This window comes from Cinclus cinclus, chromosome 2 (genome assembly GCF_963662255.1).
Source record: "Cinclus cinclus chromosome 2, bCinCin1.1, whole genome shotgun sequence".
Taxonomy (NCBI): Eukaryota; Metazoa; Chordata; class Aves; order Passeriformes; family Cinclidae; genus Cinclus; species Cinclus cinclus.
The window spans coordinates 58,771,381-58,789,681 of record NC_085047.1 but is presented as its reverse complement, the minus strand read 5'-3'; the positions used below and the strand labels follow the sequence as shown (position 1 = coordinate 58,789,681).

Here is an 18,301-nt window from a genome sequence, read left to right as displayed (position 1 = left end):
TTTCTAGGTTTGAGAATACCACAGAAATATTTCATAATAAATTACCAACTTCAAGGAGCAAGAATTTACTAAAACACATTAAAAGCTATCTTGCATGTTGGCAACTGACCAAGAAGCTCTTGAACTTCCACCAAAACTAGCAGTTCTACCTGGAAAGGCAGGCTTTATTAACAGCATCATAAAGGCTTTCATCTGGATGCTGTGACAGTCGGCGACAAATTCGCAACAGCTGTCGAGTAGATAAAAACGAGGCCAGCGACTGTGCCTGTCAAAAAATACAGGGTAGTTTAATTATTTAATCTGTGTGAGGGATTCAGAGTGAACAAGTCAGGGGAAAAACGTAATCCAAAAGGAATAATTTCAACTTTTCTCCTGATTCATAGATTCTTTGCACCTTCCACAGCAATTCGTGCAATTTAATAGGCAGGCCTGCAATTCTGTATTTTTTGCAGTAAGTCACTATCATGGAAATCATTATGTCATCAAAAGATTAGCCTTAAAATATCATGACAAGCATCAGGAAGAAAAATGTGCTGTGAACTGAATTTCATGTGCAATATAAACTCTAACATTAATACCAGCAATAAAAAGCAGGTTAGCTACTGTGAAAGGATCAGTGTGCTAAAAACTCATCTGCTCTTCACAGACTGAACATAAGCTCCACATGTAACACTGGCAAAAAGGTCTGGCAGGATTTTAGACACAAAAACAAGACAACACTGGGCAGCAGTAGGGAGATTGTATCACCTCTGTGCACGCCTTCTGGGCAGGCCATTACTGGAACATTGTGTCCTTTGCTGTTGTCTACATGTTAAAACAAATGTTAAAAACTGGACATGATTCAGCAAAAGATTTACAGAAATTATTCAATGCTATGGAAGGCAGACCTCAAACAAACACAGCAAAATTTTTAAAAAAGCAAACAAACAGAACCACAAAGCAAACAACCATGTATTTAAAGAAAGACCCAAAGACTGAGAAAGAAATCATTCTATAATTATATCTACCGGATGAAGGTATCTAATACAAATAGGTTCCTTATTTTAGCAGGAAACACACAACAATGACAGTGATCTGATAAGTCACACCATGTTTTGCCTGGGTCAAGTGAAATATTTTAATGAGGTAATTTCAAAATGTTTTGTTTGGGTTTATAAAAGTTTATTTAAGATTTATAACTGCATTAAAATTGTCTTAATATATGATGCTGTTTCAGTTGGAAGAAAAAATCTTTACATTTGAAATCCAGGGGACAAAATAGAGAAAAGCAACACAATGAATTTCCAAGCCGTTTTTCCCCTTTATTAATTTTTAAGCATGAGAAATTACTTCACACCAATTCCTTCCCCCAAAAAACAGCAGTTTCAACAAAAAGGCATTTAAATTAAAAAAAAATCAATTCTATGAAATCACACAAAATTTCTCTCAAATTATGAGAGAGGAAAGAATAATATTTTTTAGCATACCTCTGAGCAATGAACAAGAATTATTTAGATTGGGTTAAATGCAAAGATTACTACCCCTGCTCCTCCTGCTTTCACTGACAGAAGATTGTGATGCACCTTCTGAACAACCATAGTTTACAACCCAGTGCTGTGGATACTACAGTGTAAATGGTGGCATTTCATGTGTTACTTCAAGACCTACTAAGCCATGCCTGAAGCAAGGGCAAGGGACAAGGGTAAATGTTCTATCTTTACTATCCATAGAGGATAGGACCATTGAGGAAAAGTTATATCACATCCTCTGAGTATTTCCAACTGGAGGTTGAAAGTATTGTAAATAAAATTTCCTTCTCTCGATTTGTTTGGGTTTTTTTATATTTAATAACCATAAACTCAAAACCGTGTTAGTGACAATTTTTAAAAAATATCTATCTGTAAGGCATCTAATTCAACAGGATCTTGATTTTGGTCTCCAGATTCTATTGTAAATCAAGCAAACAATTACAATGACGCAGACAACGCCCACAGAGTGAGCAGTCTACAGGTATTCTATTGTTAACAAATTCACTTTAAACAACAGTTAGTATTTCAGGGCAATCTCTGGCAGAGACTTATTTACTTCGACAACTCTATAAATAGCCTAATGTACATGAGGCACACATTTAATCTCTCTGCACAGGTGTGCTATTCCCAACATGTCTCATGTCAACACTGATCTACAAGAATCCTCTCTCAAACCATACTGTGTCTCACTTCACATTCAGTATCACCTAATTCATTTAGATATTTCACAATTCTGAAGATATCCACATATTTGGAAAAGATTTTTGTGATGCTCTATTCAAGCATGGTATGTCTCCAAGTACGTCAAAACCAATATATTTATACATTAGATACAGGAAGCTCACTTGATAATTGTAACAACTGTCCCAACAATGTACCTAGAAGTCAATTTTTTACTTACGTTTTTAAGATCAAAAGAACATAACAGTCTCTCTCAGCTTCTTAAATAGTAAAACTATAAAAACTATTATCCATATTAAAATAATGAAAAATAAGGATAATAAGGACAAGGATTAAATTTGTTTACCAGTTAAGCTGGTGCTGCTTGATTCCACTAAAAATGTTTTACATTTTACTTAGATCAAAGGAATGCTGGTTTTAGCCTCCATAGCAATAATTTATTTTTCTTTTCACCATGATTTAACTATGTTTTTTTAAAGAATTCTGTGGTCACTCTGTCAGCAGAACTTATTTTTCTTGACATTATTTCTTTAATAGAATAGCCTATAGCAGCAATACAGCCAGGAGTTCTGGAGCTTTCTATTTTCTGAATCCCTGCTGCTGCCCATCGTTATTTTATGACTACATAGCTCCCATTGCCCAAAAAGCCCCAATAACTTCAGCCATCAATTTTCCGATTACTAAAGCAAAGTAATAAAAAAATACCTGAACATACGTGATTATACCCATACACATTCAAAAGCATGTTCCACTGTGAGCCACGCACCTAAAATCTCTGACAACATGTGTTCTATTCTTGATTCTCCAGGATTTGTGCAAATTCCTAAAACTTATGGAGATTCCAAATACATACATCATAAATCAAAGAAGTTTATAGTACACAGCGCAGCAATTGCCAACAACTGCTTTCTGGGGCCGGTTTTCTGGGGCCGGTTTTCCAATCAGGCAGCCTTTGAAATAACACAATAGCTTAACAGTATATCTTAGCACGTTTCACCTAGCCTTTGTTAAGACAGTCATAGCAAGACATAGTAAATTCAAAGAGTAAAAAAAAAAAAAAAGTGGGGGCTCACGGTGGCATCATTTGTCTCCCGAAGCTTGTGTGTTACTGACAACAACTTTTCCACAGCAACATTGGGTACATTTGGAATCTGATTGAAAGAAAAACAGTATTACTCTTACTGCAACATACCCAAGTTCCACATATGCAATAAGCATAGAGTTGCCACAGTTGCTTTATGACAAATGAGTAATTTTTATAACAGCAGCATTTAATATTAAAATAATAATTATGCCATTAAAAGATAAGCAGGAATATTGCTAAGATTCAAAAATCAGCCCCTTTATGCTACACTGAAATAGCAATATATTTTATATTATATATATATAATATATATAATATTTTATATTATGTATTATATATATATAAAAGTATTGATTGTACTTACCATTTGTTTAATAACTTCAATTTCTTCACTCTTGCTTAAAGGTTGAACATTATGAAAAAGAAAGAGTGTCAAAAACTCCGGACCCAGCCATTGTTGGGTACTACTTCCAATGACAGGAGGTTCTGCCATGACCACTAATCTGAAAGAAGGATGGATAGGAAAGATTGACCTGCAAAAAAGAGTTTAAAAATGCATTACCTGGCTGAAGGAATGAATATCAGATTCAATTTTTGCAATACATGAAAACAAGAGAAATTATTGTACTGAAACATATAGTATATTCAGATCATTTGCAATGAAACTTTATTTTTTTAAAAAAGACACAGGTTGCATAAAGCAACTTGAATTTTTTTTTAATTTGCACATATTTTTTAATGCTCAGAAGTCCACCCAAGTCTCTTCATCTACAATAGGACCTGCACACCTCAAGATGGACAAATATCACCAACTAAGCTACAGTCTACTGTGCTGTCTATCTCTGAAAGGGGTACATAGTAGACATAGTCTACTACTATGTCTGAAATGGGTACATCTCTCTCATTTCATGGACTTTTACATGTGCTTTACCTAGAACAGGGTGTCTCATGGGCAATGCAGAGAAAAAAAATAAGACCTACCAGAGCTGCAGTATTGAGTAACTTCTTTTACTGAATTAGACTGAGAGAAAGGATGACACTGTAGAGATTTGCCTAGACACTGTGAAGAGGTGAATTTAGTAACAGTTTAGGAACATTCCCTTACAGATGCTCTTTGTGGTCCTTTGATTAATATGTCTAATTTCATAACACTCCTGAAAATTATGCTTTAAAGACCAAATTAATCTCTTCACCTCTGGCTCATTTTAGAGTCAGCATGAGGAGACAGGTATCTCCAGTGGAAGATTAAGATTTACAAGAACTTCAGAATTACCATCCTGGCTCCTTAAATAAACCAAGCACAAGAGTCTAGCCACAACCAGTACTCTGTCCCTCTCATATTCTTTCAGCACCCCCAATGATATCTTCAAAACCATCACAGGATAGATCTTTATTTGCTTTAATTTTTCTTTTTGGAAAAAATCCAAAATTTTTTTCTAACACTGTTCTGAACTTCCCTTCTTCATCCTATCTGCCTCCACAGCTTCCTGTGAAAAAACACACACTGTTCCTGGCTGTAAAAGGTACTATTATTGTTTTTCAAATATTTATGGAACTGACCTCCTAGCTTAAGTCAGTGTTTCCCAGTTCTCACTTGAGGATTTGGTAACTAAAAGTCTTGACTCCACTGAAGATAATGGGAACTTGCAACACAAACTTAAATGTACAACTTTTAAATGTATGTTAGGGCACTAAAAGACTACTGCCCTGGATTTTGGTATCTTTGCCTTCTTTACATCTTTTGTATCCCTAATCTCTGTAGTATTTTCACCTCCTCTGACTGGGCACTCATTGGTACTCATTAATCAGCACACCTGCAAGATCACAGCATCACACAGAATCAGTGAGTGGTCTGAGCTGAAAGCAACCCAGAAGGATCATCAAGTCCAGCTCTTAAGTGAACGACCCATACAGAGATCAGACCTGTGACACTGGTGTTATTAGCACCATGCTTTGACCAACTGAGATGTTTTCCAGAAGCAGCAGAAACAATGGAGTAACACATCAGATACAAAAGCCAGTGCAATTTTGTGCAAGAAGGGCCTGTTTTCATAAATTAATTTTACAGTGCTCTTATTAAAATAGGGGATGTTCATTTGGAAAAAACAAGTGAAATTTGATTAGGCAGTTTATATTGCTGTTACCATGTCATTTTTCATACAAATTACTGAAGACACAAATTGACAAACCTACTGAGCATAGCTGGCTCATCTGTACATCACAACAATAAACCTGTGATACAACAGGGCAATTAAAGCAGTCTCTTGTATCAAAGCAGACAAAGGCAGTGGTATGAGTTATTCTCAGCTGAAAGTCATAAGCCTGGAAGCTGCTCCCTGCTTGATAAAAATAGAAATACATGTCTGAAAACATCACATGAAAGAGGAACCAATGGGAATGTTACCGTCACTAAGCATAAAATAAGGTTTGGGAACATTAGCCAACTTTATTATAGAAGAAAACATTTCTTACATAGGATAAATACACTTTCAGACTTTCCTTCCCTAACATTACTAAGGAAAAAGTTAACCCTCCTCTAGACATCAACCAAATTCTGGCCCTTCTGCAATACCATGAGAGAACACAAGGAGACAACTTTTCAGGTGAAGGAATCACATTTCTTTTATATCACCTCCTAGTCACTGCCCTCAAAGGGCTTGGCGGGGACAGCTGAGGAGGGCATGGAAAGAAGTGGGAGGAGACACAAAGTCAGGGCAAGCTAACTTGGTGATACCAGTCCAATTCACTGGCATACTCTCTAGACTTGGACAAAATCACTGCTGTAGATTTCCAGGCTGCAAACATGAATAGAACTATTTGGCTACTTCAAAAGCCTATTGTTTGGCGTGATGTTTGCAATGCTGAAAATATCAGGCTAAGTGTATTATTAATGACTCAGTTCTTCAGTGCTCTATAAGTTCCTATCTTCCACAGCACAACTGAAGAGCTTCAAAGTTGTTCCATCACATTCCAGATCAAGTCTCAAAAAGAATACAATATGGAGGAGCTCCTCCATGGAGCTGTACTTCATAGAAAATAAATCTTTGGCACGATAAGAAATCTTGTGGGTTTTACAGATGAAGATGAAGTAAGTGTGTCTTGTTAAAAACTTGTCACATTTTAAATTAATGAGCCTCAAACACAGTAGGAAGATTTGATGTTAACTGATTCATGCAAAGAGTCTCTATCCTTCTCTCTAATAAACATTTACTGACAGTACAGGCAGCAAGGCACTCTCCAAATAAAATGAGAGTACCTCTTTTGACATCACCGTTTAATTTCAACCAAGGATTACCACCATTTCTCTTACAATAAAAATCACACACATTGATCAGGGTGATTTTAGGAAAAGATCTTCTTGACCACGGTTTTAAACAACTGAAGCTTCTAATAAAAAAAAAACAGAATAAAATAAAATAAAGTGAAGAACAGCACTTCTAATGCCACTTTTTGTAAGATCAACTATTTTTGGTAATCTCTTCCTGTAACATGATTTTAAAAAATGTCTCATTTTCTATCAAATTTTGTAAGTTGAGAATTACTGTAACACTAGGACCAAAATTACCTATTGTCATTTTCTTGCTGTTGCTTTTAAATTTCACCACAGTCTAACATTAACAGATTACTTAATCTTAAATTTCACTAAACTGGAAAAAGGCCAAACCCCTAAACAACAAATTAAGTAAGAGCTAAAAAATGTAAGCAATTAAAAATTATATTGCTTGTTAAATTCACGTATTTGTCTTATCTACTGTTCATTCCCTTTCAACCTAACCACACAGAGAATAGTCCACTGTCTGCAAGGCATTAAAACCACCCATGCATTATGAGACACCTCTTTTAGTTTTTTAACTATCCTATTATGTACCTACTCCTAGATTTTCCTGTAATAGCTGCCTTTCTGCTCACCACAGCAAGAACTTAGCATCTGTGTGTGTTGAGGGGGTATACTCACACAAACAGGTTAAATACTGCATCCTGAGACAAACACTTTGCTCCTTGATTTGTAAGGCTGCGTGCTACCTCTACAGTATCCATCTCCAAGAAGTAATTCATGATTATGCAATAAATTCTCTGTAGAAATCTTGGATATGCACACTACTTGGACAAACTTTCTCTTACTCTCTGAGCTTTTTCAGGGGAAATTAATCACGAAATCATTAAATTAATAAGGTATCAGCAGCTATAATTTAATTCTATGTAAAATATCTTTAAGGACCATCTGTCACTTTCTCAAGGGTAGCTTTCTTCTCCTTAAACTCATAAACATGAATACTTAGTTTCCTCAGAGGAGTAAATGTGTTCTATGACCAAATGTGTTCTATGACCATTTGCTAACTTAACTTCACAGACAAACTGGCATAGTAAAGAATATAGGAAAAAGGACTCTGTGGCCCACTAGTTACTTTGTAGCTTAGAGGCTTTCAGCCGGCCAAGGAGTATCCCAAAATGTCCCAAGGGCAATGCACTGTTTGCACTTGTCACTCCTCAGAGAGCTATTGTACCCACCAACCTGAGGCTCTTCTTAGAAAAATGCAAATTGTTCTACATATTTAGAAATGTAATGAAATAATAGTCAACAAATTACTCAACGACAGTAATTAACCTCATTTAAAATCAGAATATACTTTATTAGCTCTTACAAAAGTAATAAAACTTTGAAATGTTGTCAAAAATATAGCTTTTGAATAATAGTGCTCTAATCTGCAAAAACTGAAAACCGTCTCAAAACCAAACCATACTTTCCTCTTTGCCCAGTACCTCATCATGGTTTAAGCACATTCACGCTCTCTACTGTAATACTGTTTGCATTTGTACATAGAGGCAGGTGATTTCTCTAGATCACAGCGTGACTCCGAAATACCATCCCTTTAGTAAAAAAACCCAAGCAAGCCTCTTGATCCGCTTCTTCTTTCTCTTCTACTACACATATGAGTATTCTGACTATTGAAGCACTAAAGATTAAAGGCACTAAAACTGCAGGAACATATTAATATTCCCTTATAGGAAAATTAGGTAAACAATGTGTCACTCAAACATTGCAGATTCAGTCCCAACAAAACTGAGAATGACACCATTTATTCTACAGGCCTGGCAAAAAGCAGGCTCACTGAAATTTAGTCAAATCCAGCAAATCAGGATCAGTAAAGCTGTCTTTTATCTTCAAAAATCCAGCTAAGGTCACTAGTCATGGTTATTGGTATGCAGCAAGAGAGATTTTTCTCACTGATATGGAAAACATCTCCCAGCTGTGATTTAGGTATGAATTTGCCCAACCAATCTGCTAATAAATACGTATTACAACATACCCTATGTAGCTTCTCCAAAGACAACATATTGCAGGCAAAGGAGGGATGGTGAGCACTCTTGTGATTAAAATTTGTGATTAAATCAGCTGTCAGTACCTCAGATATCATTTGATGGATTAATTCTGATGGATTCTGCAACACTGGAAGGTACTGAAATTTGCAGTGACTGGTAACTACTGCTGAAAAGGATGAGCAGCAAGGACAAATGCAGTCCTGTAATCAAACAGCAGTTATTGACATTGCATCATGGAGTCAGTTAAAAGGCAGTGATATTTGCAGAATATGGAAGGCACCAAAGCCAGGATGAGGTCCTGGAACACCTTCAGTCATCAAGGGGTGATGAGAACAGTACCCTCTCTATAGAAGAGTTGTCCAGTGATGCCAAAGAAGCCCAAAGCCAAAACTAAAGAAGCAGTTACATGTTTGCATTACTTTAACCTAGCTTTTAAAACTAAGTCATTACAGAAAAAAAGGGCAAATTGAACACTTCATCTAGGAGGGGAGGATTCTCAGCAAAATGGACTTCAGATAATTCAGGAGCAAGAATTTTCATCTGCATCCAACATGGTGCTAAACGGTCACACTGAGCGTCCAGATATAAGAATGTCTACACAATGGGGTATCTATTTGTTTCTAAAGCTAAGTACGAGTCAGAAATGCATTCTTGTCTAGTACAACAGACACTCTTCACTTATGGATTAGAGAGTGAAAGCTTACCATCAGTCAAACAGATAAGTAAGAGCTTAGCAACTCAGAAATACTATATTACAAAATACTGAGGTGGTTAGATAAAAACAGTACATTGAATCTGAAGGAAATAGAGACAGCATTTCAAGGAAAGCAAAAAAACCCCCCAACTTTTGGAGCCTCCAAAGTAGCCAAAACAATGCACAATTACCACTGAACAGCTGAACCAAAAGGTTACTCAATGAGGCTGAAAAGAAGGAAAGTAGATACAGAGGTAACACAAAGGAGAAGGGTCTCCAGAACAATCATTAAAGAAGACAGCTTGGACAGTGCTCATGGCCTAACAAATAATGAATATTAAAGGGAGCCCACTGTCAAAACAGCCATTCCTAGAACAAAAAAGGACACACAGACTCCAGATGTAAATCTCTATTCTTGTGAGAGAGATTTGATCTGCTAGGAGCGGCAGCTCTGAAGGTGAATGTGTGATGAACTGTTCAGGTTTTTGGAGAATATTGGCAATAAACTGAAGGGTACTAGGTAAAACAGTACAGCCACTTCCATTCTACCTGAAAGCACCTTGGACAAGACCATGAACACAGAGCAGGGAGAAGCTGGCACAACAGATACATTTTGGAGTACAAAGTCCGTTGCAAAGTAGGGACACCATCTCAGATGGGCCTTGGATGGGCTGCTCTTTTCAAAGTCTGTGCTTAAAATCCTGATAAACAGAACACTTCCCTCATATATAGTTCTTTTTTTTAATATAGTTTGTTTTGTTTTGTTTTATCAAAAAGGGAGCCAAAAATTCAGAAACAACTAGGAAGTAAAAGAAAAAGCAGCTTTTCTAAAACGTGGACAATGGAGGTCAAACAAAAAAAATCAGATTCAGCAAGACAATTGAGAGAAAACATGTGGCACATCATTAATGTACCCCTGCTATAAAACCATCAGGTCTCTTCAAAGTTTGGACACCCTGCAGCATTAATATGAGCATGGATGTCTAACATAAAATTTCAACTGTCATTTCAGAGGATAGATCCATTTCAGAATCACAGTATGTGTAGCTCCTTATATATTACTGAATGTTAGATTGCATTTGTTCTGACACACAACCAGCAATATCCCTCCCTTCAGCTGAAATCAGTCAGCAGTGTTTGATCATGTATCAAGTATGGCCTCAGACGACTACAAAACATTTGTATCTGAGGAATGTTTCTAGCAGACAAGTGGAAGTAAAGGAACAGAAAGAATAAGCATAATGGGTCCCAGCCCATCCTTAGGATTTCCTGGCCCATATTAGCTGTAAATTAAACACCAGCTTTCCAGCTTATGAGGCAAAAGTAGTTTTTAACCTCAATTTAGCTTTATTTTCCCAAGACTTTTTATTAAAATGTTCCAAAATTAAGTACTATATAGCTTTATAGCTATTTTTGTACCTACTCAGAATTTCTCTTCAATTTCTAACTCCTTCTCTTAAAGGACATTGAATGTTTTCCTTTTAGTTTAAGCACTCTCAACAGGATATAATTTTGCCATACCACAAAAAGAAACGAACTCAGGAGGAGCCTGATATTTAAAAGATTTCTCCCTTAGCAATTAGATGGAATAATTTTAAGAGAAAAGCATTTTCCAGGTTTTTTTTAATTGGACAAAAAAATATAAAATTGAAATTTTGTTTGCATTCTATAGTCATAGCTGATACTTTACCTTTCCTGTAGTTTCTCATCAGAGAGCTGCAATTCTTCTTTTAAGTTTTGGTATCTGTCTTCCCTTAACAACCTGGTGCCATCATAGAGTGTCAGTTCTCTGTCATGTATTAGTCTGAAAATAAAGAATAAGCTCTATCTTGCCTTTGATTAATTTTTATAATGCATATAACAACTAAGGGCATTTTTAAAAAGCTATCTTGGTTAACATACACCTCAGTAAAAAGAAAAAATGATACCAACTCAGGATGCATCCAGGCATGGAAGTAAAATAACATATATAAATTTTAGAGCATAGTCAGTCAACTTGGTTTAAATCCATAAGGTAAGAATATGAAAAATAAAATAACCTTTTTTACCAGTGGAGCATGCATAAATGGCATGAAACTGCTTTTTTGTTATGCTTGTACAAAGTAATATAATTTTATTTCTTGATCAACATACACACAGACCCAGCTTTTATTTTGTGATATGCAGAAGTTGATTAGCTGTAATGCACGCATGTCAGAACTAAAAAACAGAAAGGAACACTAAACAGATGAAAAAGTAAAAACACAGGCAACTATAAATCTCTATTCTGTCCTTCTGCATATACATATATAAATATATATATAGTGAAAGAAGTAAATGCTTTTGCTACAACCTGCTTTTTAAAGCTCACAATGTCCTTTGATTTGCAAAAGGCAGCATATGATGCATGCATATGAAATGGCATAAAATTTGCCCTGACAGTATAAATAATTGTTAACATAGTATTTGTTATTACTGTGTTCTGCTAAGTTTAATTTTTTTATTGGGTTATGAAATAATGTTTAGAAATAGATCTTTGCAAACAATATAAAGTATTCTGTGTAACACATACTATAACATGCTTGTTTAGAAGCAGAATGCACTCAAAATGTTTCAAATGTTTTCTAGCATCTTGCATTTTAAAATTGTTGCACAAATATCATTAATTTTTAGATTTCATTATCCTAGAATAAAACCTAGCTCGTCCCAAAATTCAGACTTACACTCTATATTTACAACAGGCTGAAATTTCCTGTGTTATTTTAGGCTTACAAAAAAATTAAAGAATTGCTTCTGATCTTAAGTAAAACAACAAGCACGACATATTCTATGAAACTTCAGTGCTCAGCTTGATCTTTACATTATTCCTGAAGTTCCAAAGCCATATCCACCAGCAGGAACTTAAGATCTCAGTATGCATGCACTCAATACACACATCACGTGCACCCAACTTATCCAAGCTCACATCCTGACCTTTGGAGCACAGCTAGAGTGCCAGGGTTAATTCGATGAATGCCGTCAAGAAGAACAAGCTTTCCTTCCAGAGCTGCAGTGACAAGTGGTGACGGTCTCCAAGCAGTGTCTCCATTCGGAAGAGTGTACCTTTGCTGTAGCAAATCTCTAGCTGTCATATCCTGCAAGTATCAGTCCATCAGAAGAATATATTTATGATCTATACTCTTCATTTATGAGCACACGCTTTCTTCTTAAGAAACTGCATTCTGTTCTTCCCAAGAATATAAGAAGATTAGCAGGAAATCTTCAATTACTTTTCCAAAGAGTATTAGAAATACACACACAAATCTACACACAAATCTACTCAAAATGCTAAATAGTCTTTGGAAGTTCCAGACTTGCCAATATCACCTGTTTGAAACAAGAACAAAAGCCTTTCTCCCCCCTGCCCCTTTGACAAAACACGAGTATATGTCAACTTGTACACGGCCCTGTGTACAGAAGGGGGCAGCAATTTACACCTGGAGCAACAAGAATAATTTCTTTCATATGGAAGCCACCCGAAAGAACCAGCATGAGATTCCACCTCTCAGCAGGAAAATGCACTGGAAGCATCAGACAATAATGAACAGGGCAAGAAAGGAACTCGTAACACAGAACTTATCAAAAGTACATAGCCTATCACAAAATAATGCTCAAGCAATAAAACTAAAGACAAAATCTAGGAGGTCCTCCAGCACACATACTTTAGGTGTTCCATTACAACAGGTAGAGAAACAGTTCCATTACAGCACTAGAGAAACAAAGACAATAGTAATTTTGTGACCTGGAAGACTAAATTCCTTCCTCAGGCTGTGCTGTGAACACAATCCAAAATCAGATAAAAATATATTTTCTAATGTAATTGTAGCTTTTGCATATGTCTTTTTCACAACTATAAACCCTTTGAACTTTAAAGAATAAAAATAGAATACATTATGTCATATGGTCTGAATCATTTACTTTTTCTACATTTCCTTAAAAGCCCTAAAATAACAGGACTGGTTCCTTCAGTGCTTCCACATTTATCTAATTTAAAATCTCACATACAAATCCACAAAACCATACCGTATGTTTTTTTGTTTTATTTCTATTGTTTTACTGCTGTGGTCACTCTATCCTATTTTATTAATGAATTAGACATGAAACATTTTTATAAAAAAAAAAGAGAAAAATGTGTGTTTAGGACTTGCTTAAGAACTGTGCATTCAGCATCTAGTAAATGCTGTAACGAATATTTAACTAGCACACCTTTGGATAATTCACCTCTAGAGAAATGAAACAATATACAGTATGAATTGACTGGGAGCCTGGTATGCTATACAGCATGCTCAACTCTAATTCCAACAATGAGAACCATGCATTAATTTTCTGCAGATAAACTCAGAAGAGTATTTTGTGCAAAATATTTTCTGAACTATAATGTGAATATAACATTGTGATTTAAACGGCTGACTGAGATTTAGTTAAGGAATTATTAAAAAGGAATACCATTACTAACACCTGCACATCTTTTGTAAGGAACTTATTTTTTTTAAGTACCTACCCAGAGATTTATTGTTTTTATTTATTTATTTATGCTAACCCAATCTTTATTAAATTTTATTCAAATTACTTTATATATGATATTAAAACTAATCTTACAATTCTCTAACACTAAAAAGGCCTCCCTTTGGAAGGGAGATAACTGAAGCATAATAATAAATTATTCCACTTATTCTGGACAAAGCAATGGCAACAATACATTGCCTTGTGAAACAAAAAGTTTATTTTAATTTGTAACAGTCATTATAACTTACGCGTTTTACATTTCATTGTTTATTTTCTAGAGCAGTTTGCATACAGGAAAAAAAATACGTTTAGGACAAAAACCAAGTAGGATAACTTCTGTTGCACTCCCTCTAGCAGCTATACCAGCACAAGCTCCAACCTAGCCATTTTTCATGGCCTGTAGTACTAATCGTGTTCTTGGCAATTATGTGTTAAGAATCTGTTTCCTGCTTTTCATGCCAATTTGGACTCATCATTCGTTAGTATTTCTCAAACAAAAAACTGGAAGGATTTGGTAAAGCAAAATTATGAGGTCAGGCAAAAAAAAAAAAAGTCCTAGAAACAAAAACATCACAGTACACAAACACTAGTGATGTGCTTACAATACTGTTTTTTCTAGGGAAGAAAAGGAGCAAGTTGCTGGAAAAACAGTTATAACTTCACTTTGACTGTTACTTTTTTTCCCCTCTGAAATTCTGGGGGGAGAAAATATTTTATTTTAAGCAATTTGGACTAAAAGTTCCCTAGCTACAGTCCACAAAGCACTAGTTGGCTACTACTTCTCATTTTCTGTTGCTTAACTGCATTAAAAGACAACTTAAAAACAAACCTTTTCTAATCAGGATGAGTTTCCTTTCTCAGCAATTCACTTACATAGAGCTGCATATAATGAGAAATCCATATAATGATGTCAGTTATCACAAATGAGACAGGAACTGCTCTCTCAGCCAACTGTTAGTACAAGAGATGATCTATGTTTGAAAAGGTTTGCTTCAGGTAAATTTGATTCTCACTTCACAGCATAAAAGCTTTTAGAGTTGTTTTTGCTGTGAAATCAATAGAGCTACATCTTTTCACACTATTGAAGTCCTTAAATCAACTTCAGTTGCAAAGAACAATGAAGTCCTTAAATCAACTTCAGTTGCAAAGAACAATGAAGTAAATATTAAAAGGACTACATACATACACACACACACACACACATATATATGCACATACACATATTTAAAAATTTCCAAAATTAATTACTTCAGTCAGCCTGAGGAGAAACAGTGCTATTGCTACAGACCAAAGGTAAATGTCCCTCTGCTCATTTTTGTGCCTGCAAAAATTATCAGAAAGTAAATAAGAAATACAGAAAAAGAAAAGCCTCCTTAAGTTTAGACATGGATTCAGGATAGTATGTCTCTCTGAAAAAATCCCAGATGCTTTTTTGAACAAAAGTAGAAAAAAAGTGCTAAATTTACAGCATTATCAAACTTTTCATTATCTTCACTGCTGAATTAGTGTATGAATTTAACATTTGTTCCATCAATAAATTATTCTATTACTTTGCTATACAAAGCCCCTGATAGGCTATACATTTTAAGAAAAACATATGCATTCTGAAATTCCTCAGCTATATTCAATACTATTTTTATACACTGCTTTTTGTAAAAATTTCTGCATTTACATAACACATCATACATTAGGAAACATTTATACCTATACATACATATGTATAGGATCTTACCTTGGCTTGACTACACAGGAATTTACAGTGAACAAGCAGCTCTCAGTCATTCATTTGCTTTATTGATACCATTTTGAGATCACCAAAAGCCTTTCTATAAAACCCCTTTGCCCTCTGAGCTTGATCAGCTGGTGAAACCAAAGGATAGGTTCACTTCACTGGGAAATACCTCAAATCCTTACCTAGATTTTTATAGGAATTACAGATCCCTTTCAAGAAAAGATGTTTACTAAATAAATAGTTCTATTGTCAGCTCTGCTCATGTCACTCCAAAAATGAAGCCTTCTGCTCATATTAATTGAAGCCATACTAATTAAATGTAGGAAGTTGAGAAAAAGTGGCCGTGTTTTTAAGCAAATAATTAATTAATTTTGCTGGTGAATACCAAATATTGTATTGTGTGCAACAATACAAGGGTTAGAGTGTGCTCGCCATTCAGCAGGTTTGTCAAGTTGCAGAACTTATTTTTCTGGGATGATTTAAAACTATGTTTACAGTGACAAGTACAGAGAGAAGTACGCAGAGTAGCTGGACACACCGCTCTGGCTCAGAAACTATACACCTATTTTAATAGACCACCATACAAATGACAGTAGGCACGACTGGGAATCCAGGTATATTACTGGATATTAATATCTGGATAATATACTGGTATATTACTATGAACATGACATAACACTGATGAAGATACGTAGCCCTGGAACCCAGACGTGCTCACACTCGGCCACGTTAAAGTATAACAAAGGGGCAGAAGTCATCTGTCTGACTCCAGTTATGCAGATAGCGTTTCAAAACCTTCACCCTGATCAGCTGAAGCCACACAGAGGGAGAAGGAAAAGCAGTGGGATCCTGTCTGGGGAGGTTCTCAACAGTGCAGGGAAACACAAAATGGACTGTCTATTTTCATCATCCTCAGTATTTCTCTTTTCTCTCTTTTTTTTTTCCCTCTTTCTTTCTCTTTCACTTTTTCAACCCTTCAACCTCACCACCCATCTCTGTCAGTGTTTCTCCCCACATGCCAGTATACATTCAAATCAGATGCCACTGCCATTTCTTCCTTTGGAGGTCTCCATTCTATCTGGGAAAAAATTAAAGCAGAAAAGCGATCGAAGAAAGAGAGCAGTATATTGCATTAAATCAGATGCTAATATTTTCCTGCAGCATTGCCAATTATCACTTAGAACTGTAAATCCTGTTTCACTTAGAACTGTAAATCCTGTTATATTTGGTGTATTTTGACTCATAAGGTCACAGGAGACCCCTGACTTCATATTTTATTTAAGCACTTTCATCCCTCAGGATTATGGAGAAAACCTTACACATGTGATATCTGTGTGAAAAGCTAGCAAATTAATTAGTTCTACTTTTAAATTTTGTAAATTTTCATCTTATGCCATGAGGTTAGAGTGTACTACAACCTAAGACAGACAATTCTTTCCAAACAAAGAGTGACTGGTACTGAGTGACCACTGGCTATGACATTGCTTTTAAGCTTGACAGAGCTTCGGGCTTGCAAAAACACCTATCACCTTTAGTGCTGCGAGAAAGTCTCTACTTGAGATCATACCTAAAGCATGATCATCACCAGATAATTTCCTTACCTGGTATAGCATGATAGGTTCTATGCTGTATCCCAGTATATCAGCAAACTCTTTCGCAATAACTGTTTTGCCACAGCCCTAAAAAGTTAAAAAATATTAATTAGATTACACTTTAAAGATCAGGGGAAAGAAAGGAGAACAGAAATTTAAATTCTTACTTTTCCTCCGATTAAACACATATCTTTAACCATATGGGACTGCATCATTTCTGCCAACAGTTGATTATGGCTGGAAGTCCTTATGAAAGTATCTGATCGAGAATGGTTTTTTAACATTCCAGTTCCAGCTGGAACCTATAAGAAAAAAAAAAGTAAATCAAAATGCTAAATAAGCTATACTGTAATAACTCTAAGCTTTGTATGAACTAGGTTATGCTTGTCCAAAACTACTCTAATACTTTGCTGATAATTGTCATCCATCAGACTTGAAACTGTCACTGCCACAAAATTAAACCACCTACTTTCTAACAGACAAACTCCTTCACCCACTCTTCCTGAAAAAAAAAAAATTAAAATGTGTATCAATACAATTACAGCATTGGGGTATGCAAAGAACTTCAGGCTGTTCATGAAAGAGAGAAATAAAAAGTCACCAGTATTCACTGCTCATCAGAGAAACATGTAAGAGATAGAGCAATTATTATGGTGAAAATCTGAAGAAGGAACTTTGACCCAAACTTTGGAGAGTTTCAATTGTTCACCACATTAAGGTACTTGCTCTACATTTCCACTTACTGCTCTAGTGTGGAAACAGTTTCATGTGCAAACTTCTTATGTCCTCCTGTTCAGAGAGCATAAGAGAGACATTCTGCAGAAGTACCTTTAGACCATATCACCTACATGTCAAATGAAAACAAAAATCTTTGCTTCAGAAAAGAATTGAATCACGTTCCTACAGACTCAACTCTTCCTGAAAAATTCCCATTTGCTGTTATTTCCTTCTTCATTTTGTCACTGTACAAATTCTCTTAGGATATTCCTCACTAATGTTATTATAATCTCTGACTCCCACTAATTCACCTTCTTTACAGACTCTCTAGACTCTCCAAATTCAACATTAACTTCAAATTCTCAGATCAGCATCTGTTTCCTGAGTAAGAACTTATTTCACCACCTAGCAGGTCATAAACTTAACTGGAAGAAACTCAAACTAATC

The 18,301-nt window shown here is 35.6% G+C and overlaps 1 protein-coding gene across 1 annotated transcript in view; it reads right to left on the bottom strand.

Annotated features, from left to right (window-relative positions):
- Positions 1-18,301, bottom strand: part of VWA8 (von Willebrand factor A domain containing 8) — a 100,203-nt gene that overhangs the window by 42,237 nt on the left and 39,665 nt on the right. Inside the window, exons 10-16 of the mRNA XM_062514780.1 lie at positions 17,305-17,439; positions 17,147-17,224; positions 12,242-12,402; positions 10,980-11,093; positions 3,638-3,806; positions 3,263-3,340; positions 150-265 (exon numbers count right to left, since the gene is read on the bottom strand). Of these exons, the coding sequence (XP_062370764.1) occupies positions 150-265; positions 3,263-3,340; positions 3,638-3,806; positions 10,980-11,093; positions 12,242-12,402; positions 17,147-17,224; positions 17,305-17,439 (851 nt within the window). The remainder of the gene's footprint in view (positions 1-149; positions 266-3,262; positions 3,341-3,637; positions 3,807-10,979; positions 11,094-12,241; positions 12,403-17,146; positions 17,225-17,304; positions 17,440-18,301) is intronic.